This window comes from Rhamphochromis longiceps, linkage group LG11 (genome assembly GCF_057381845.1).
Source record: "Rhamphochromis longiceps isolate RC_006_pf linkage group LG11, R_longiceps_female_GT1.1, whole genome shotgun sequence".
NCBI classification, from domain to species: Eukaryota; Metazoa; Chordata; class Actinopteri; order Cichliformes; family Cichlidae; genus Rhamphochromis; species Rhamphochromis longiceps.
Window position 1 is genome coordinate 21257043 of NC_140567.1, and position 18788 is coordinate 21275830.

At 41.2% G+C, this 18788-nt stretch overlaps 1 protein-coding gene across 2 annotated transcripts in view; it reads left to right on the forward strand.

Moving 5' to 3' along the window:
* LOC146659016 (uncharacterized) overlaps window positions 1-17531 on the forward strand; it is a 32291-nt gene extending 14760 nt beyond the window's left edge. For both annotated transcript variants that reach the window (XM_085422829.1, XM_085422830.1), the window contains exons 10-11: window positions 3923-4075; window positions 15659-17531. In XM_085422829.1, coding sequence (XP_085278955.1) covers window positions 3923-4075; window positions 15659-15835 — 330 coding nt within the window. In that variant the 3' untranslated portion in view covers window positions 15836-17531. The remainder of the gene's footprint in view (window positions 1-3922; window positions 4076-15658) is intronic.
* The last annotated feature ends 1257 nt before the right edge of the window (window positions 17532-18788 follow it).

The window sequence follows — 18788 nt, forward strand, 5'->3', positions numbered from 1 at the left end:
GACACATTTAAAAGCATTATATTCTCTCTCTCTCCCTTTCTTTCACCTCTTTGTCTTACTTTTTCTCTTATTTCTCTCTTAAGTGCAGCAGATAAGAGGTTAGCGCTCTACTCCTTCTTCTTTCTCTTGCATATCTCAAAGTTGGAACCTTACTTATATAACGTTAAGTCTGCAAAAACAAGTGAGCTACTTTCTTGCAAATCTTGTTTCAAAGGTATTCTGTTGATTCATGATGCTTTTGTTCTTCCTTCAGTAGCACCATATGGAAACTGAGATGTGCCTTCACTTTGAAATTTCAATAGTCCCAGCGATTTGATTGACACACACAAAATGTATTTTATTACGTGTGCCTCGGTCTGGGGTTGGAGTAGGACACAGTGGATTCTCTGAAGTTCTTAATTAGCAAACTTTCACATGTTTTAATTCTGAGTGCAGATGCTCAGGCAGACTATACTACAGACGCAAATATTTCACAGTGGACCATCTGCACAGAATTTCCTAGCATTGTTCTGAGTGTTTAAAGACAGGCTTCTTATTTCTGAAGTTAAAATTTTGAATTTAAGTGACCCAATTACACTGTCTCACTTGAATTTACACATTTTATTCTAACTTCTGCATTCAGGGAAATGTTTTAGTGATAAAAATGTCGTACCGCTGAGCCTGCAACAACACTACATTTCTCCAATGCTGCTGTTGTTCTGATAAGTATGGCTGCAGGGGGTAGCCTCCCACTCAGCATGCTGAGTGGCAATTCTGAATTCAGTGTGCCATGCCTTGATGTGTTTGTTAGCTAAATGGTTGATTTGGCAGGGGCGCTGGTCCCTACTGCCTCTGCTCTCAGTGAATAATGAATAAAGCTAATATTTGTGTCTTGATGCTTGAAGAACAGTGGGTGGGTGATCTTTGGCCTGTGATGAGAGGCGATCTCACACCTCCAAGTTCACTGAGAGTTGAACGTGAGAGTGTTTAGAGGTAGAGGATGAAGCACAAGTTAGTGTTTGAGATTATGCAGAGGCAAAAATGTGTTATTGTGAAAAAGAAAGAAAATTAGGTACTTTGGTGTCTTACAGCAAAGTAACTTACAGTTAAAAATATCATTCCCTTTTTGAACTCTGTGGAGCAAATGATCTATTTTAAAAATATTGCTCTAGGTTTTTTGATATATATTCAGCTGAGACGAATCTTAGTGAACTGATTCTAATACTGTGAGTTTGCTAGGTACACCTTTTCAACTGCTCATTAACAGAAATATCTTATCAGCCAGTCATGTGGCCACAGCTTAATGGACATGTAGACACGGTCAAGACATGACCTGCAGTTCTCTGGATGAAAATACCTCGTTCATGCCAGAACTCAGAGGAGAATTGCCACACTGCTTCAAGCTGACTGGAAGGGAATAATAACTCAATACCCAGTTATTAATCCAGAGGTATGGAAGAGAACATCCCTGAATGCTCTTCATTGAAGCAGATGGGCTACAGTAGCAGAAGACCACACCAGCTGCTCAGCTAAGAACAGAAACCCGAGGCTACAATTTGCAGCAGCAAAATTGGACAACTGAAGGTTGGAAAAATGTTGCCCGGTCTGATGAGTCTCAATTTGTGCTGTGACCTTTAGATCGTAGGTCAGAATTTGGTGTAAACAACATGAAACCACTGATCCATCCTGCCTGGTATCAACAGTTCAGGCTGCTGGTGAGGGTTTAATGATTTTGGGGTATATTTTCTAGGCACACTTCAGCCCCTTAGTACCAAATGAGTATCTTTTAAATGTCACAGTTTGCTTCCACCAGGATATTGTGGTGTGACGTGAACAGTGACGTACAGTTCGCTGTGCTCCAATTGCCTCCTAAGTCTCCATATCTCAATCCAGTAAACCAGCTTTGGGATGTGGTGGAAAATTAGATTTTCATCATGGACGTGCAGCTGACAAATCTGGAGCAACTGTGTTATCCTATCATGTCGATATGGACCAAAAATCTCTGGAAGAATGTTTCCAGCACGTTTGTTGAATCTGTGAAGTGGAGTAACATAGTAATAGCAAGGTGTACCTAATAAACTGTCTGGTGTATATGGTACAAAACTCTGATTCATACATGATAAATAATTGTTTTAGCATATTAAGTAATACTTCAAAATGCAGTTTATTTAATCTGGTGTTGTGTCAAAAGATAAAAACATATTTTAAAGCACATATTTGAATATTCTCACATTGATAGTGAGCTAGTAATTCTCTGGTGGGCAAATCAAAAATCCACAATCATATTTATTGGTTTAAAACTGTATGGTATTTAAAAGCTTGACTCAGTAAATGAGTATTGCACAACTGAACAGATGTTTTTCTTCTAAAGCAGACGCAAGTAGTAAGTGGTAGAAAATCCCTCTTTGCAGTTTATGAGCAAGAAAAATACCATGCTGTGAAAACATTTAGACACTTAAAGAAATGAAATGGCATTTATGTTGCATTGTTCTACTCCTATTCACGCCCTTATAAAGGTCTTTATTGAATTTGTACAGTGCTTTGTTTATTATACACTTATGGATGGATGCATTTGGAAGTGTGTGTGGGTGGGTGTGTGGGTGTGGGTGTGTTCTAAGGTGTCGAACCATCAACAGTCTAATTTTTGATAACCTGCTCAACTTCCCAGGTAGGGAGGGGTTTTAATAAGCCTCATGACTGTGACTTATTCACGACTACAAATGTTTTTTGTTTATCAGTTCACTTCATTTAGTGGCTCTTCATGTATTCCCAATGTGTAGGTGATGCATCTCAGTTTGTTTGACTAGTGTGATGATCGTATACTGAGCCAAGTGAAAGAGATGGGGCCATTCAGTTGGCAGCTAGATTACCTGGTTAATTCTAAGAAGGTATTTGGATGTGGTAGCCTAATAACAGCCTGTGCTAAAGAACAGCTTATCTATGATTTAGATGCATTAGAGCTGTTGTTTATCTGTGACATCAGGATTTATTCTGTCTCAGAATAAACCTTTAGGATGTGATTGCATGCTTAGGCTCAAAAAGCCTCGACACAGTAAAGGCAGGGAGTCGGTGTTACTTTATTTGAGGGAAATCTGTGTATATTCTTGCTTTTCTGAGCATTTGATAAACAGAAACATCTATGATGTTTGTGTAAATGATACCCTAATCATCACAACTTCTAAACTAGCAATTATAGTTATTCCTAGGGATTTCTTTTCTTCCTTTCAGTATTGTCGCTTACAAAAATCAACAGATTGTAGAACGTCCTGCTTTGTGAAATATCATGCAGTCACAGATAGAGTCTAAAGTGTTGAGACTCCTTGTTCTTATTTTAGTGTGATAGTTCTTGGAGTCTTTTGCTATATGTTTGGGATCACAAAAACATACTTGTGAGGAATAATAAGGTACAACACTCGAATTATTTGTGGAATCAAACCATATTAAAACCATCATTTAATGTAATGGCTAGTGCAAAACTGCCAACAGTCTAAATTGTGAACATGATATGAATTTAAAGGCCCAGATGTTATTTTCCTGAGGCAATTCATTTTTTCATTATGTTATATTATGTTACAGTTGAGTATTTATTTTACTAATTGCATCTTTTGCTACAGAGAGGGGGAAAACAAACTGAAAATTGTGAAAACAAGAATTTTGAAGTTAATGGGAAGCTACACTTATGGGCTATCATTTGTAAATGAGTACATTATGTCATGATTTTGTCAGGGTGAATTATTATGTGAGTGACTGATTGCCTGTGCGTGTCTGAGACTGTGTATTTCTGGTTCCATGTAAAATGTGCGAAACCCGTTTGTCAAAGACGGATGTTGGATTTCATTCTCTCTGAGGGTCAGAAAATGTTTTCCCCTTGTCGTAACTGACTGTCACTCTAAATCTTTGCACCTCACAACACATAAACTGTCTGTGTCGCTTTGCCTCGCAGGTGTGGTATCTCTCTGGCTGGGTGTGCTACCTCCAGTTGGAAAAGGCAAAGGAGCAGCAGGAGAGGGAAGGAAGAGAAGCAACAGAAGAGGAAAAGGAGGAGGGGACGGCATTGAAGGAAGCTGCCAGATCATACTTGACTAATGCTAAGAAGGTAGTCCAGTCATAATGACCTCATATATATGTTTCTAAGCTAAAAAGCTGGGGTGTAGTGGAAAGAGTGAATAAAAACTGAAAGCTGTCATTTGAAATTATCCAAACCCTTTTATTAAACTTGGTACACAAAGTTAATAAAAGGTTAAGATGACTGCTTTAATGATGCACTGATGACATGTGTTCACTGGCAGTGGTTTTTAGAAGTGTCCCTGAGTCTATGCAGTGTTTTTCATTACACGGTCGCATCTGTTTTTAATGCAGTACTGACTAAAGGTCTGAAGAGCAAGGCAACTCGGCACTGATTTTTAGCCTTGTCCCTTGCTTAGAAAGATTCCTTCAGATTCTCTGCATAATTTAATGTTATGTTGCGTAGATGATGAAATCCACCATTTTTTTTTTCAAGCACTGTTCCTAAACTTTTGAATCATTTATTCAACCAGAGTTGTAAAGAACTCCAAACCCACCTTAGAATCTGCTTGGAATACCACATAACTTAAATTAAGACGTGTTCCAGCAGGTTTAAACATTTGTTGAAAGTCTGTGTGCTACAATTATTCAGCTATTTGATGATGCAAGTCATTTTTTTAAATGTGCATTTTACATAAAAGCAAACAGGGTTGTAATATGAGCCATTAAATCTAAAGCTCAGTATAGCTGTCAATTATCTGTGATCTCAAAATAAATGATTCTTTGACACTGCACTGCCATTGTAACACATGTGTGTGTACTTCACTAAAGCATGTCCTTTCAGGACTTTTTTTTTTAACTTCTAGTACATCACATTTATCCATCTTAGTTATCAGAATCCCATGGCCAGTGCCTCATTGTCTTTTGGCCGTATACATGCAAAAATGGAACAAAATATGTTATGGTCCCGACTTCTCAATGGTGATTATTTGTCTTACATTACAGTTAACGAAATGTTTTTCTGGTTCGGCAAAAACAAAGAACATGAAGATGCCACTCTGAGGTCTGACTAATTGTGATGAACATTTCTTCCTATTTTTTCTGTAATTAAAAATAAAATTCTTCCAAATAGATCAAGAACACAATCTTTAGATCAATCTATAATTAACGCATGATTAGCTGCAGACCAATATACAGTTTGTATTTTTATATTCTAGTTATGTGTTTCCTTTCGTAGTTTCTGAGTAGTAATTGTGGGTACAGATGGTTATATCCAGCACACTGTCACAATAGTTAATTCTTCTGAGAGCTGGTTGTCATAGAAAGGGTACATGCAGTACTGCGAATGTGAGACGATCCTAGCTAAGCTTCATTGTTGCTGCGGAAATGTCTTTGTATAATCTCAAAGAAGTGTAAATATACCCCCTACTCTCTTTCCTATTCCCCCTCACACACACGAGCACACTGTCTAATTCATTCTGTCGTTCTGTCAGGGAGTAATGCCTCTATGGAGCAGTGATTCATGTTAGTCTAAAATCCAATAGGCTTGTAAATCAGACAGCACGGAGTGACGGATGGCAGGCCCCACCTCTGATTTTTCTTTTTTCTTTTTTTCTTCCACTCTTTGCTTTCCTCTCCATTTCACCTCCTCACCCAACTACACACCCCTTTTCCTTCTCTCCTACCCTGCCGTGTTCTTCTAGAGATGAGTAGGGACAGCTTAGTGACAATATATTGACGTCTGTCTCTGTGGCCAGCGGTGTATTGATGGGCCTATCTAACAGGCTTCCACTGGTGATGTCCACAACTGAGATGGGAGCGAGGTGGACTTGGAGCTGCCAAGCAGGAGAATGGAAGAATCTATCAGGATAAAAATAAGTGTGTGCAGTGTGTGAGATTTAATAACTGGGGAGAAAAAATAAAACAATCAGAAAAAAAAATGGAACTGAGAAATAGGGTCATTTAAGTACTAAGCCATTCTTTGCATGGACAAAAAAAAGAATGCAAAGGAATAAAAAGGTGAAAGACTGGCAAAGAATTGGGTGAGGCATCGGAGCATGACAAGTAAACAGCAAAGCAGTTTCTTTGTAGAGTGAGCGAAGCAACAGGCGCAGAATAATGTGAAAGGTAAATGCACAAAGACCTTGAAAAGGTGAGATGGAATGTGGAGGGAAAACAGCCCCCTCGTGGTACATTTAATTCCACAGCTTGGTACACAATGTACAGATGTGTGCATCTGTGCATTGTGTAGCCGCGATGTGCAAACAAAGCTTGGATATAAAAACATTTTTTTAATATATCCGAGCTTTGTTTCTGAGCATTACTGTGAGTGTTAATAATTAACGATGAGTCAGTCTGCTAGTTAAAATGGTCTCCAACATGGAAATGAGGCCTCAAAGCCCAATGGCTTGTTTTGGCGCCGGTCCACTTCTGTGCATACTTTATGGCTTTGTCTGTGTGTGTGTGCGCGCATGATATACTGAGCATTCAGGCATTCATAGGTGCTCTTATGTTGATGCATACATTTAATTTAGTTGTGTGTGCCAGCTTGCATGCATATTATTTGTTAAGAAATTGTTTGTCATTCATCTTTTTTCCTGATCGATACTTGTTCACTCTCATGCACTATATTCAGCTGTGAGGCTCTACAAAGGAATGATGGGCAAGAATGGATGGGTCAAGAGGACAAATAGGAAGTGTAGGAGGGAGAGCAGGAGTAGAAAAATAAAAAATGGGGGGGTGAGGAGGGAACAGATTGGATGTTGGGTGTGTGTAGGTGCGGGGCGTGTAGCTGGTGAATAGTGGCGAGGGTAAAATCAATAGTAAACCGGACGTGAAATGGAATTTGAGTCTCAGCCAGATAGGGTGCGATTGAAGAGGGATCTGCAGTGTATGCACAGAGGACAATGTTATATGTGTGTGTGTGTGTGTGTGTGTGTGTGTGTGTGTGCGTGTGCGTGTGCGTGTGTGCAAAGAAGCTGCAAGGCAGCTAGGGCAAACAGAGGTCAAAAGCTTTACTATTTGAAGTGTCTGAGACGGTATCCCATGAGCACAGATTGTGGGTAGGATTGGTCTAAGGTGTGCTTGTCATGTAATTTTAATGCCTTTCCCTGCAAGGCTGTGACTGGGGGACTGAGGTGTTAAGTTGTAAGCGTGTGCGTGTGCATATGTGTGTGTGTGAGTTTTTGGCCATCACTTCACATTCAAAGGAGCTCTAATTAGGGGCCAGCCTCAAAACTATATCACAATATTACAAGAAAACGTATTTATTTATGGTTATTTATCTAAAGATGTAGCAAAAAATACTGATCAAAGTTTTATCGATGCTTGCAGACACCAGCATTTGTGTATGTAAGAAATGAAGGGCAATTTTCATCTTCCTTTTCACATGAGCTACTGTCATTGATGGCACGCTTCCTAATTCAAAGTGTGAATCTGTTCAGTCAAGGTACCAGCAGCAGCAGCATTAGTGGTGACTAGGGATGGGTACCGGTGTCCGGTGCCATGATGGCACCGGTTCTGACATAAACGGTAGTAACCAGACCGAAAAGCAGCGCACATTTCGGTGCTTTATTTGGGTGCTTTTTTTTCCTGAGCTGTGATACACTTTAGATTCTAGCCAATCATTTTACGTTTCCGAGGATAGTAGGCGGGGCCAGGTACGTACGTACGTTCTGTTAAAGCAGAGCTACAGATTAAAAATGCCCAAGGCGAAGCGGTTAAAAGTCTGGCTGTACTTCATAGCAAAATATGCAAACTCAGCAGCCTGCAACAAGTGCTTTAAGCTGATACTGTGATACTGTCAAAGGAGGTAACACCTCAAATCCGATGAAACACCTGGCGACGCATAGCGTTTTTTTAAAAGCCCAGAAATGCGCCGTATTTGATAGCTTGCTGCGAGACCTCACACCGAGCACATCTACTGCAGGTGGGTTGCCTGTTATGCAACATCCCCCAAAAACACGAAGAGGAGAGTCCTGGCCCCTAGCCCTGCCAGTGTAGCAGGGATGATGACGGCAGCAGCAGCCGTTCTTCTCTGTGTGAGTAGGCTAACCACGTTATTACATTAATGCATGTAAGGTGAACTAGCAAACATCATCATAGCTACATGCTGCTGTCTTCTTGTTTGATGGCAGATACTCCCTTCACCCTGGCTAAAAAGGCTAAAATGACCAAAGAAAAAGTGGAAAACAGTTAAACATGAGAGGTTTAGGACAAAGTTTGTGTTTTTTCCATTGTTTAAGCACTGCTTCCAGCCAAGAGTGATACCATATATGCCCCATAGCTGCAGAAAAGGCTAACATTGTTATATTTTTACAAAAAACAGCTGAACATGAGAGGTTTTTGGACCAATTTTGTGTTCTCCATTCTTTAAGCACCGGTTTGAGCACCGTTTAAGCACCGGCACCGTTTCAAAAGTACCGATTTGGCACCGGTATCGGATAAAACCTAAACGATACCCATCCCTAGTGGTGACACACCATTATATCCAAGTTAAATGTAAGCATAAAAGTAGCTGAATTTATGGGTTTTTCTGGAAATTGTAGCACTTTAGAAAAACAATGACTAAAGTAACTTAACCTTGTGAGTGTTCAGGAGCTATGCAATACAACTGAGAAACATTTTATACCTGGGAATGTTTTATCTTTTTAACCAGCTGCTTGAAGCCCTCCTTTACTACCATGTAGCTTCATCAGTAGTAGGGCTGAACGATATATCGCATTTGCGATAATATCGCGACATGATCAAGTGCAATTTTCTAACCGCAAAGGCTGCGATTATACTCTGGACATGTCCAAATTCATGGGCTGCATCCTCCTGAGGCCGCATTTGTAGACCGATTACGTCACAGCGACGCGCCGAAGGCTGTCCAAATTACTACCATATCCCAGAATTCATAGCGCGGCCCAGCCAAACTCCAGTTTCCAACAATGGCGGCCGCTACTAAGTTTTAAAATTACTCATACTAATCTTTCTGGGTCACAAAATAAACTTTTAAAATATTTTCAGGCGAGAAAGTAGTTGTGTAAACATCAAATATCTGCTCGGTTTATCAAGATATCCCATATTTGCAAAAGTGCTTCGACGTTTTCAGAGGCGTCTGCTACCCACCAGCTCGACAGCTAGCCGGGAGCTCGAGGGTTACTGATGCGGCCGAGAACGGCACAACTCCCGGCACATCATTTTCAGATCACCGCGGAGTTTCGCTGCTCGGGTTAAACGTAATATATAAGTCACTTAGACAACCTAAAAATGTTATTGTTGGGCCTTTTTCAGTGTTTTGTTTGTTCGTGAGTAAATCGGTTTGGCTGAGATTAAAGTTATTAGATTAGATAAAATAAAACTTTATTAATCCCCCGGGTGGGTTCCTCCTTGGTTTTCACACAGCTGACTAAACGTCAAACAGAAAACTTATTAAACAGAAGTATGAGACAGTCGAGAATTTACGCCAGTGTCTGGTTATATTTTAGATAGCAAGAAGCAGACGGCCGAGTTTATTAAACTCCACCGAGACAGCGGTGACGCTAATCAGAACTAGCCTTCTGATTCAGAAGGCTAGACCGTCCAATTTCACGCCTTTAAACTTTAAAGGCGTGTTTGTGTGTGTGTTTATACAATTGCTATTATGTTTGCACTTTATGTGTAATGTTACTGACTGCAGAGATCAGTAAGATGTGTGTATTTTTTATTTATTAGTTTTATTTATTTAATATTATTTTTTAATTGAATGACTGTCTAGTAGTTCACAGATGTCGAAAAACTGAGTGTGGTAAAGCCACTGATTTTGTTTATGTATATTTCTGCAATCTGCACATTGTACTGACTTTCATTTTAATGTTTACACCAGGGTTCCTTGTCAGCACTTTATGCTCAGATGTTTGTAAGCTAAAAATAAACTATTGTGTATGTTCAAATATACTGTTGTGATTGAAGAAGTTAAATAAAAATGTCAGTCATCAATTCATGCATCACCTCATGTCATCATAACAGAGGTCTGTCTTCCAGGAAAGAACAGTTTAAAATTAATGTAATATAGTATTGGCCATACTATATGATGTATTGCTTGTCTTTGTTTAATAATACAGAAGACAAAGACCTTAAAAAATAATCGCATATCGCATCGCAATCGCAATATTGGGGCAAAAAATCGCAATTAGATTATTTTCCATAATCGTTCAGCCCTAATCAGTAGCTAGCAATGCTTGGTTGTTTATCTTTGGGTCGCGCATCTGCAGCTGCTAGTAGCTCCTCGTCCTTCATAGTGTGGTTCTAATCCACAGTGATTTTTGCCTTGAAGCATGTTTGCTTCATGGGAACTGTTTTCTGGGTTCCCACGAAAGATGTTGGGGGTTGTTGAAGCAGCTTCTTTTTTAAGTAGCAAATTGTCATCTGAGGCTGACATGTGGTTGTTCTGCACACTTTTCCATCATGTCTGAAATTATTAGGGGTTGTTATCGTGGATGATATGATGAGCTCTAAGCACCATTGCTGGTGACGGAGTGTGTTGATGTTTTTGCTGACAGTGATACAGAGAAGTTAAAAGGTAGAAAATGTTTTGAAACAATTACTTTAATTATAGCTCTCATGTTTTTGGGAGTGCTGTGTTTTGGCAAAGAAAAAGATGGTGATAACTTGATTGTAGTCACGGAGAAACTTAAAAGAAGAGTAAGATTTTACCATCATTCTTCAAAATAGTATATGTGTGTGTGTGTGCGCTCGCATCAGTACAAGTGCTTGATGAGCGTAAGAAGACCTGTCTGCCTCCTTGACAGGAAGGTCATTTGGCAAGAATGTAAGTGAAAGAAGGCAAAAGGAAAGTGCACTGAGGGAAAATAGTCAGGACACAAGATGGGAGAATGAAGGTATTACCAAATGAAATAAAGGCTGAGATGAAAGTGGAAGTTAAGCACAGGTGTGGAGCAAAAGTTGAACAATGATGGAATGATTAGGCTTTTACTGCGTAATCAGCCTGTCCTTTTGTGCGAGTTCTAAAAAAAAAGGTTTCTACCAAAAAATGAGAGGAAAATATATTTTCTGCGAAGGGTACGTTTGTGCTTAATAGACTTTCGTCCACTTCGTGCTGGACAATCCTGTTAATCTATGCTGACTCCTACCATAGGAACAACACATCAGACATCTTTGTCTTTGCTTAATTGGAGTGTTGAGTTAATGCATTTTTGACTTTTTCTTCTTTACTGTTCGATATTTCAAAACAAGCAGAAGGCCCCTGCAGGTTTTATTTAATGACCATAAACAGAATGAGGCTTCATTCAGCTCCCAAAGCACCGTTGCTTACTTGAAATAAACATAATTCTGTTTTGAATTAAATTTCATGGGCCCACCACCACTTCCCCTGCCGGTGGCGGACTCCCTCAGGTGTCGGTGTGTTGGTGGTTCTTTGTGTCTGGGGGTGGGCGTCCGGGTACACACCGGCTCACTCCTTGGCGGCCGCTTGTCGGGGCCTGGGGCCTGGGGCTCGCTCGGGCCCCTTTGGAGGTGGGGTGCCCCCGGCCTCTCGGCCTGGGGCTCGGTCACTCAGGCACAGCTGGGGGCCGGCGGAGCTCACGGGCGCGTCACTGCAACTCCCCCTGGCTTCTGCTCCGCGGCTGCTGGGCGAGCCCTCATCTGGGACTCTCCTCAGCTCTTACTGGAACAGTGGCGCGGCTGCCCCTCTGTTGGTCTTCCATGGTCTCTTGTGTTCTGGGGGCCTCTGGATGTCTGGAGTTTTGATCTCCTCCATACCCGCTTCACACCCTGGAGGACGGGGCTGTGGCCCCCCCACACTCCCTAGCAGATCATTACATGGAGAAACCTTTGGAATGCAAGCATGCTGATCCACACAGGTATGCACACATGGGTATTCACAGACGCGGACTAAAGCTTTCTTGGCTGCTGCCTCAAAGCACACTGTGCGCTGTCTATCTTGCGTGCTGCACAATATCGTTTATTATTTAGTAAATATTGATATCTATGACTAGCTAGTTTATTGTGATGGTGCTTTGTTTTCTCTATTATTATGTTACTCTTTGTTGTTTGCTGTCTCCTCTGTTTGTTTGTTTTGTTTGTTTGTTTTTTTTTCTCCATACAGGTGACCCAGGAGTTCTTTTTTTTTTTTTTTTCTCTCTCTTCCCCCCCCTTCTCACCGTCTCTTCTCCCCTTTGGTTTTCTTTCTTTCTCTCCCCCTCTTTCTCTCATTCATTCCCCCTGTCCTATTTATTAAAAAAAAAAAAAAAAAAAATGACAAAGGATGAACTGAAGCTCTGCCATCACGTAATGTCGCATACTGCTGTTTCTGATGTCATTTAAAAAAAAAAAAAAAAAAAAAAAAAAAAAGGAACAACACATCAGACATCTTTGTCTTTGCTTAATTGGAGTGTTGAGTTAATGCATTTTTGACTTTTTCTTCTTTACTGTTCGATATTTCAAAACAAGCAGAAGGCCCCTGCAGGTTTTATTTAATGACCATAAACAGAATGAGGCTTCATTCAGCTCCCAAAGCACCGTTGCTTACTTGAAATAAACATAATTCTGTTTTGAATTAAATTTCATGGGCCCATTCAATTCTATTACCGGTGATCGGAGCTGATGCTGTCGTTATCATGAGCTCAAACTTGCCAACTCTTCTCAGCAGAAATTTCTTCACTGAGTGCTGCCATGTTGATTTATAGTGGATCGCGTTACTAAATGTCGGAGAACCTGGAGCTCAGTGATGAATTATAACTTTCAATTTATTTTTCTCCAGTTCCCAGGTGAACATGCACTGGCAACAGGCACAGCAGAAACATTCTTGAACCTTAAGAAATAACATACAATACTAATACATTTTATGTGCACTCGATATTTTTTTTAAGTTAATTCTAAAGATATTCGATCAAATTTACAACTCACCATCTTTTAATTAAAATTGTCATTTCAGGAATGTCCCATGATGAAATAACAAAATATGTGGCCACACTTTGAACTCTTTGAGGCTCTATTTAGTCATAACACTGGTTTAAGCTTAAAGATGCCAAGATTTTAGTTTGGAGTGACCAGAAGGGACAGGATTAGAGATGAGTACATCATAGGGACAGCTCAGGCGGAGCAGTTTGAAGACAAAGTAAGCGAGGCAAGATGGTTTGGACATGTGCAGGGGAGGGGTAGTGGATATATTGGACAAAGGATGTTAAATATGGAGCTTCCAGGCAGGAGGGAAAGAGAAAGACCTCAGAGAAAGTTTATGGATGAAGTGAGAGGGGACATGTAGAGAGTTGGTTTGACAGAAGAGGATGCTAGGGATGGGGTGAGGCAGATGAACTGCTGTGACGACCAGTTGATGGAAAACAACCAGTTTAAAATAAATACTTAAGGCACTTGTCAGTGTTGGTAAAGATGCTAACAGGATGAAGAGTATCATTACTTTTGCAGGTATGCTGCTATAAACCAATATATGTTGGCAGAAGTTACATTTTGTTTTGATGATCACCCTGGTAGAACAAAATTTGGTACGTATCCTTTATATAGATACTGAGATATATCTTTGAATATGGGGCACAGCCAAGTCTTTGGTCATTACCCTCTTGAATGCATGCACTAAATGTAATGGCAAATAATCTAATAATTGCTGAGATATTTGGACCCACAAACATCAGATGGAGCTGTATTCACATCTGACAGACAGATCAACATTACCAACCTCTGAACAACAGCTTAAAAAAGGAATAGCAAGCGCGCATCGCTGTCGGTACACCTCTGTATGTGCAGGTGTATAATATGCTGCATGTATGTGAGTGTGTCTGAGTCGTTATGTCCCTATTCAAGCGTGCTTTGGGCAGTGACTTAGGGCTTGAAAGTAGAGCAAAGTGGACCATGAAAAAGTTATACGATCAGCCGCATTCTCCCTCCCTCTTCAGGCAGCTCTCTGAGCCGTGAAAGGGAGAAGAAAAAACATAGGCTGTTGTAAATGAGAAATGCTTGTTTTTTTGCGACGGCAGTGCTGATCTCAGCAGCACTCATTGCAGAATGTGTAAAGAATAGCTCTGGTTTGTTTAGCTAGCTGAAAGTATCACGTTGAATAATCGCACCCTGTCCAGCAGACACAATGTGCTATTGATTTGTAGTACGTATATCTACATATAAATACAATTTCCAAGTAACGCTCAGTATGGTAGAACATAGAGCACCTTTGCAGATGTTCACTGTATCTGCTAGATTATTTCCTTTTTGAAAGACATCCACTGCCCGCTACTTATTACCCAAGGCTGCAGTGTGCAATTATTCTGGGTATTGAGGCAAATCTAGTATAAACCCAACCCAACTTTGTTTGGTGTAGAAAAACATCTCTAGGCATTTCAGAGTGATACTGGCAGAATGTGTGTGTGTGTGTGTGTGTGTGTGTGTGTGTGTGTGTGTGTGTGTGTGTGTGTGTGTGTGTGTGTGTGTGTGTGTGTGTGGTGCTCTAAAGAGTCTGAGAGGGTCAAATCCCCTCTGCATCAGACCCTGTGCCTGGACCTAGGTCACACTCCACCTCCTTGGAGCTCCAACCTGCAGAGACAGCATCCACTTAAGTACACACACACACACACACACACACACACACACACACACACACACACACACACACACACACACACACACACACACACAAACACACACTCTGCACATTCTAACGCTCCAAATGAGTTCCCATGGGACTGCATGTCTCCTGTCAGGACCTGCTGTTGCTTAGAGACTGGTCCTGGGGCAAAGCAGTCACACACACTCTTCTTCACTCTCCTGGCCTTGTTACACTTTTAGTAAGAATGATGGCACTCAGCTGCTGATTGTCCGTGAGCATAAAACACTGTGTGCTTGGTTTTAACTGCATTTGGTAGACGAAATAGAGTTATATTCTTAGATTATATAAATCCACCAACTGCCTTTTCCCCCCTCTCTAGTTTTGTTTCTGGAAAGAGCAGCAAAAATATGAATCGCTGCATCCTCTCTCCCGTGTTTATGTAATGTATTTGCACACAGAAGCGTAGTCTTGTGCTCGCTGTCCTTATTGGTAGCCCGAGTAGTTTTATCACCCAGCTCCATTTTAAGTTCAGCAATTACACACAAGCAGAGTATTTTACCAGAGATAAATCTACTAGCTGCTTAGAGAACGGGAGTTTTCTATCTTGCTTTCTCACAGCGTGTTTCACTGGGGTAACTCTGATTATAACACAACCATATGCGCTTCGATTCAGGATACATTTCTCCGTGTCTGTGTGTGCATGCATGTTGAAAGAGGAAGATAAATGGTCTTTCTGCCTCCTCGGCTGGATTGTGCATCAAATGTGCTGATTTGCCAAAATAAAGACAAAAACTGTTTACCAGCGTTTTGTGGGCTGCTGTGCTGACAGAATGCAGATGATTTTGGATATTTCAAATGTCCTAACCGGCACTTAGAGACTTAAAACCTGAGGGCTGCTTACTTCCCTCAACTCAAATCTCCTGCTTATGAATGTGGTAGTGACCAAGCTTCTGCTGAGAGCCTTTCACTCACCATATCATTACTTCAGTTGCCTCTACAGTATAATTTTGCACTTTCTGTTTGGATCTCTGCTTTATAACCTACGTTCTAGTCAACATTTTCATGTTTTCCAGTGTACCCACGACTCTATTATACGCTTGCATCATTCTTTGTTTTTTGTCTTTTTCGCTCTGCCAGCTGTACAATAAGCTTCGATGTGACGACCAGCCGATGTTGGAGCACGTGGAGCAGCTTCTGGGCGAGCTGGGGGGAGAGGTGGAGGGAGAGGATGCAGATCCAGCCTTGGATGAAGATTTTGAACCCTGTAGTGATGATGATGAAGAGGAGGATGCAGAAGCACCCATGGAACACTGACCGCACCTCCCTGCTTGTATTTTGTGATTTCACTTTTCTCCCATCATGTCTCTCTCTAGTTCATGAGATCTCAAAGGTGCCTTTTTTTAAATGGTTTTCCTCTTCCACCTGCTTATCAACGATTAAATCTGAAATCCACTGATATGCACAAAAGAGCGGCATTAAAAGCAGCAGTCTCCTCAATCTCTTTCAGCCAGTTGTTTAATGCTTTCACTGAAATAAGTCCGTACTTGAGTAATGCTTCCCTTAATCTCCTTGACAGAAGTTTATTAAGAAATGAGTTTTAAAGCTTTACATCTCAGCAGCAGCAGAAGCTGAGCACCTTTGAAGGCTTTTTTACCTCTTATGCGCACCCACGCTCGGTTTCTACAAGCAAACATACACGACACATACAAACAACAACACAAAGGGAGCATGTTAATTACTTCAGCTCTTCCTCAGTACGACAGCAGGAGCGTTCCCCTCTGAGAGTGCAGAGTGAGCCATCTCATGTAAGAGTTACTCGAAATGCCAACTTTACATGCAGCTCTGTTATGTTAAGTTTATGTGCATTTCATTTCATTCTCCTGCTTTAGAGCTCATTTAATTCAACAAGACATAAAAGAGAATTTGACTACCTGATGCAGAAAGCGATTCTCTGAGCTTGACTGTTGAAAGTGACTTGAGCCCTTTCAGAAAGGAGAAACTAGCTTTTAAATGCTCAGGCAGGGTTATGTTTTGTCGTACCTCAATAACGGACAGAAGCTTTTCACTTTCTTTAGAGCCGAGTGCAGCAAGGTGAAGAGAGTGCTTTGAAATCTGAGTGGGTGACTGTGTGCGTGCGTGCATGTGTGTGGCAAGATAATTATGTCGCTCGAACAGTTTTATCAACAGCAGAAAAACCCAAAGTGTGAAACATTCACAACATGGCAGTTAACTAGATGATGACATGTTTGAAAGCTAATGTATGAAAAATTTGGATAGAGTTTTTCCACACTGCAACATCGTATTATCCTTTTGTTGCCTTTCAAACATGCAGGCAGTCAGTCGGCGTCTCTTAGCTGCCTCAGTTTTAAGCATCTGTTTGATTAGATTTTTTTAGCATAGAGAATGCGTGTCTCTATGTAGGTGTATGAGCTGTGACTTTTGCGCTTTGATATATTTTTGGTGCGTGTCGAGTTTTTCTCCCTAGATGCCTTTAGCAGGAGGGACTGCTCCATGCGACAGACATTCACCAACGCACAACCTCCACGGAGTATTTCTCCATGCACCATGCCTGTTAACAAACATGACACACCACAGGCTTTCGCTGCTGCACGGCCCCTTTGAAGAATTTCATAACCGGTAAATGGGAACGTTATCTGAGATCCCGATCCCGATAGTGACCCGACTGCAAGCTGAGAGGTCTGTTTGGGAATGCGGGGGTTCAGATAGTGTGAGTTGATAGTGCGCGTTAGTGTTTAAGGAGCATAAAATACAGCTCAGGAGAAAAGTTACAGATATAATGCTGTGTGTGTATTTGTATATGCAGCAGATTATCGTAGCTTAATGTGATCTGATGTGTTGTTATTTGTGGACTGGGCTTTGCTCAGAAATATTCAATGTCTGTGATGTTTGGTACATGGTAATGTACCAGTGCAGGCCTTGAGGAATGACTACCTGGAGCGATGCTGTCATCTAGCATTTGCCTTTTATAATTAAAACAAGCTCCACTGTGTGTGTGTTTTTTTTCTGTGCGTGTGTGTGTGTCCGTCCATGCGGCTCATTTGTGGTGTGGTGTGATTAATGACTCCAGGGGCGAGTGAGCACTGGCGGTCAGCCCTTTCTGGTTATTCTGAGCTGACCTAGTGTGAGTGGGCCATAGTCGGCACAAAGCCTTAGGTGATCTCAAAATCCTTGGCCATTCTCTCACCTGTGCATCAGCTTCAGCACCGCAGGAATACTTTCTCTCGCTGAGAGAGGGGTGTGCAGATACTACACAAGGACACACATTCAATCACCGGTAAAGGACACTCACTGTTTGCTTGCTTTCTTTCCAGCTCTGGCTGGAAATTCCTCTCTGAAAGGCCAGAATTGGTCTCTGAGTGTGCCAAAAATACAGTAATAATCATACTTCTATTAATATATGGCCATGCCTTTTTATCTATGAAGTGTGATCGCTTCATTGTGTATATAGGTAATGTCTGAGATGCAGTAAGTTGTTTTTACCTGTGTGCAAAAATGTCTTTGGAGACCTTTGCACTGTGTGTTCAATCTCCAGAGAAACCAGTCCATAATTAGGGTGTGTGTCTGTGTGCATTTGTATGTGGGGTTTTTTCTTTCTTTCTTTCTTTTTTTTTTTTTAATTTATTTAATAATCGACGGTAATGAGATGAGCGGAGGGGAGAATAATCCTGGATTAACAGCTTAAAAATGCATGTGTTGTCATAACAACCTCCTGATTGGGACTTAATCATTGAAATACAGTCACACAAACACTCATTCTCTCTCTCTCACACACACACAAACTCCCCAATCCAGGAACCACCAGTTGTCCGTGCATCAGATCGCTAGATACTCCTAGCTGTGTGCGTGTGCTGTTTATCCTGTGCTGGTGAATGTGTCGTTGACTTAATTAGAGAGTTAAGCAGGGTGCTCCTCTGAAGGGATTAAGGGGGAAATTATCAGAATCTGGAGACTTAATGCTGAAACCAGTTAAACGGAAGCAGGAGGAGGGGGATCAAAGCTCAGAGGAGAAAAGAGTTTGAGAGGTAGTTTGACTGTTTATACGCACATTCACATGTTCATTTATGTAAACTGTCCCCTTGAAGTCACGCTTAAGCACTCATATTTGGTTTAGGGTATACAAGCAATTTGTTCACCCTTTCAAAGCTGCTGTTTTTTTGCTCTTTTTGAGTCTTGGGCACTCGGGATGCTGGAGAGGCTCATGGATATTCTGGGATGCAAAGCAAGAGCCTAGGAGGCGACAGAAAAT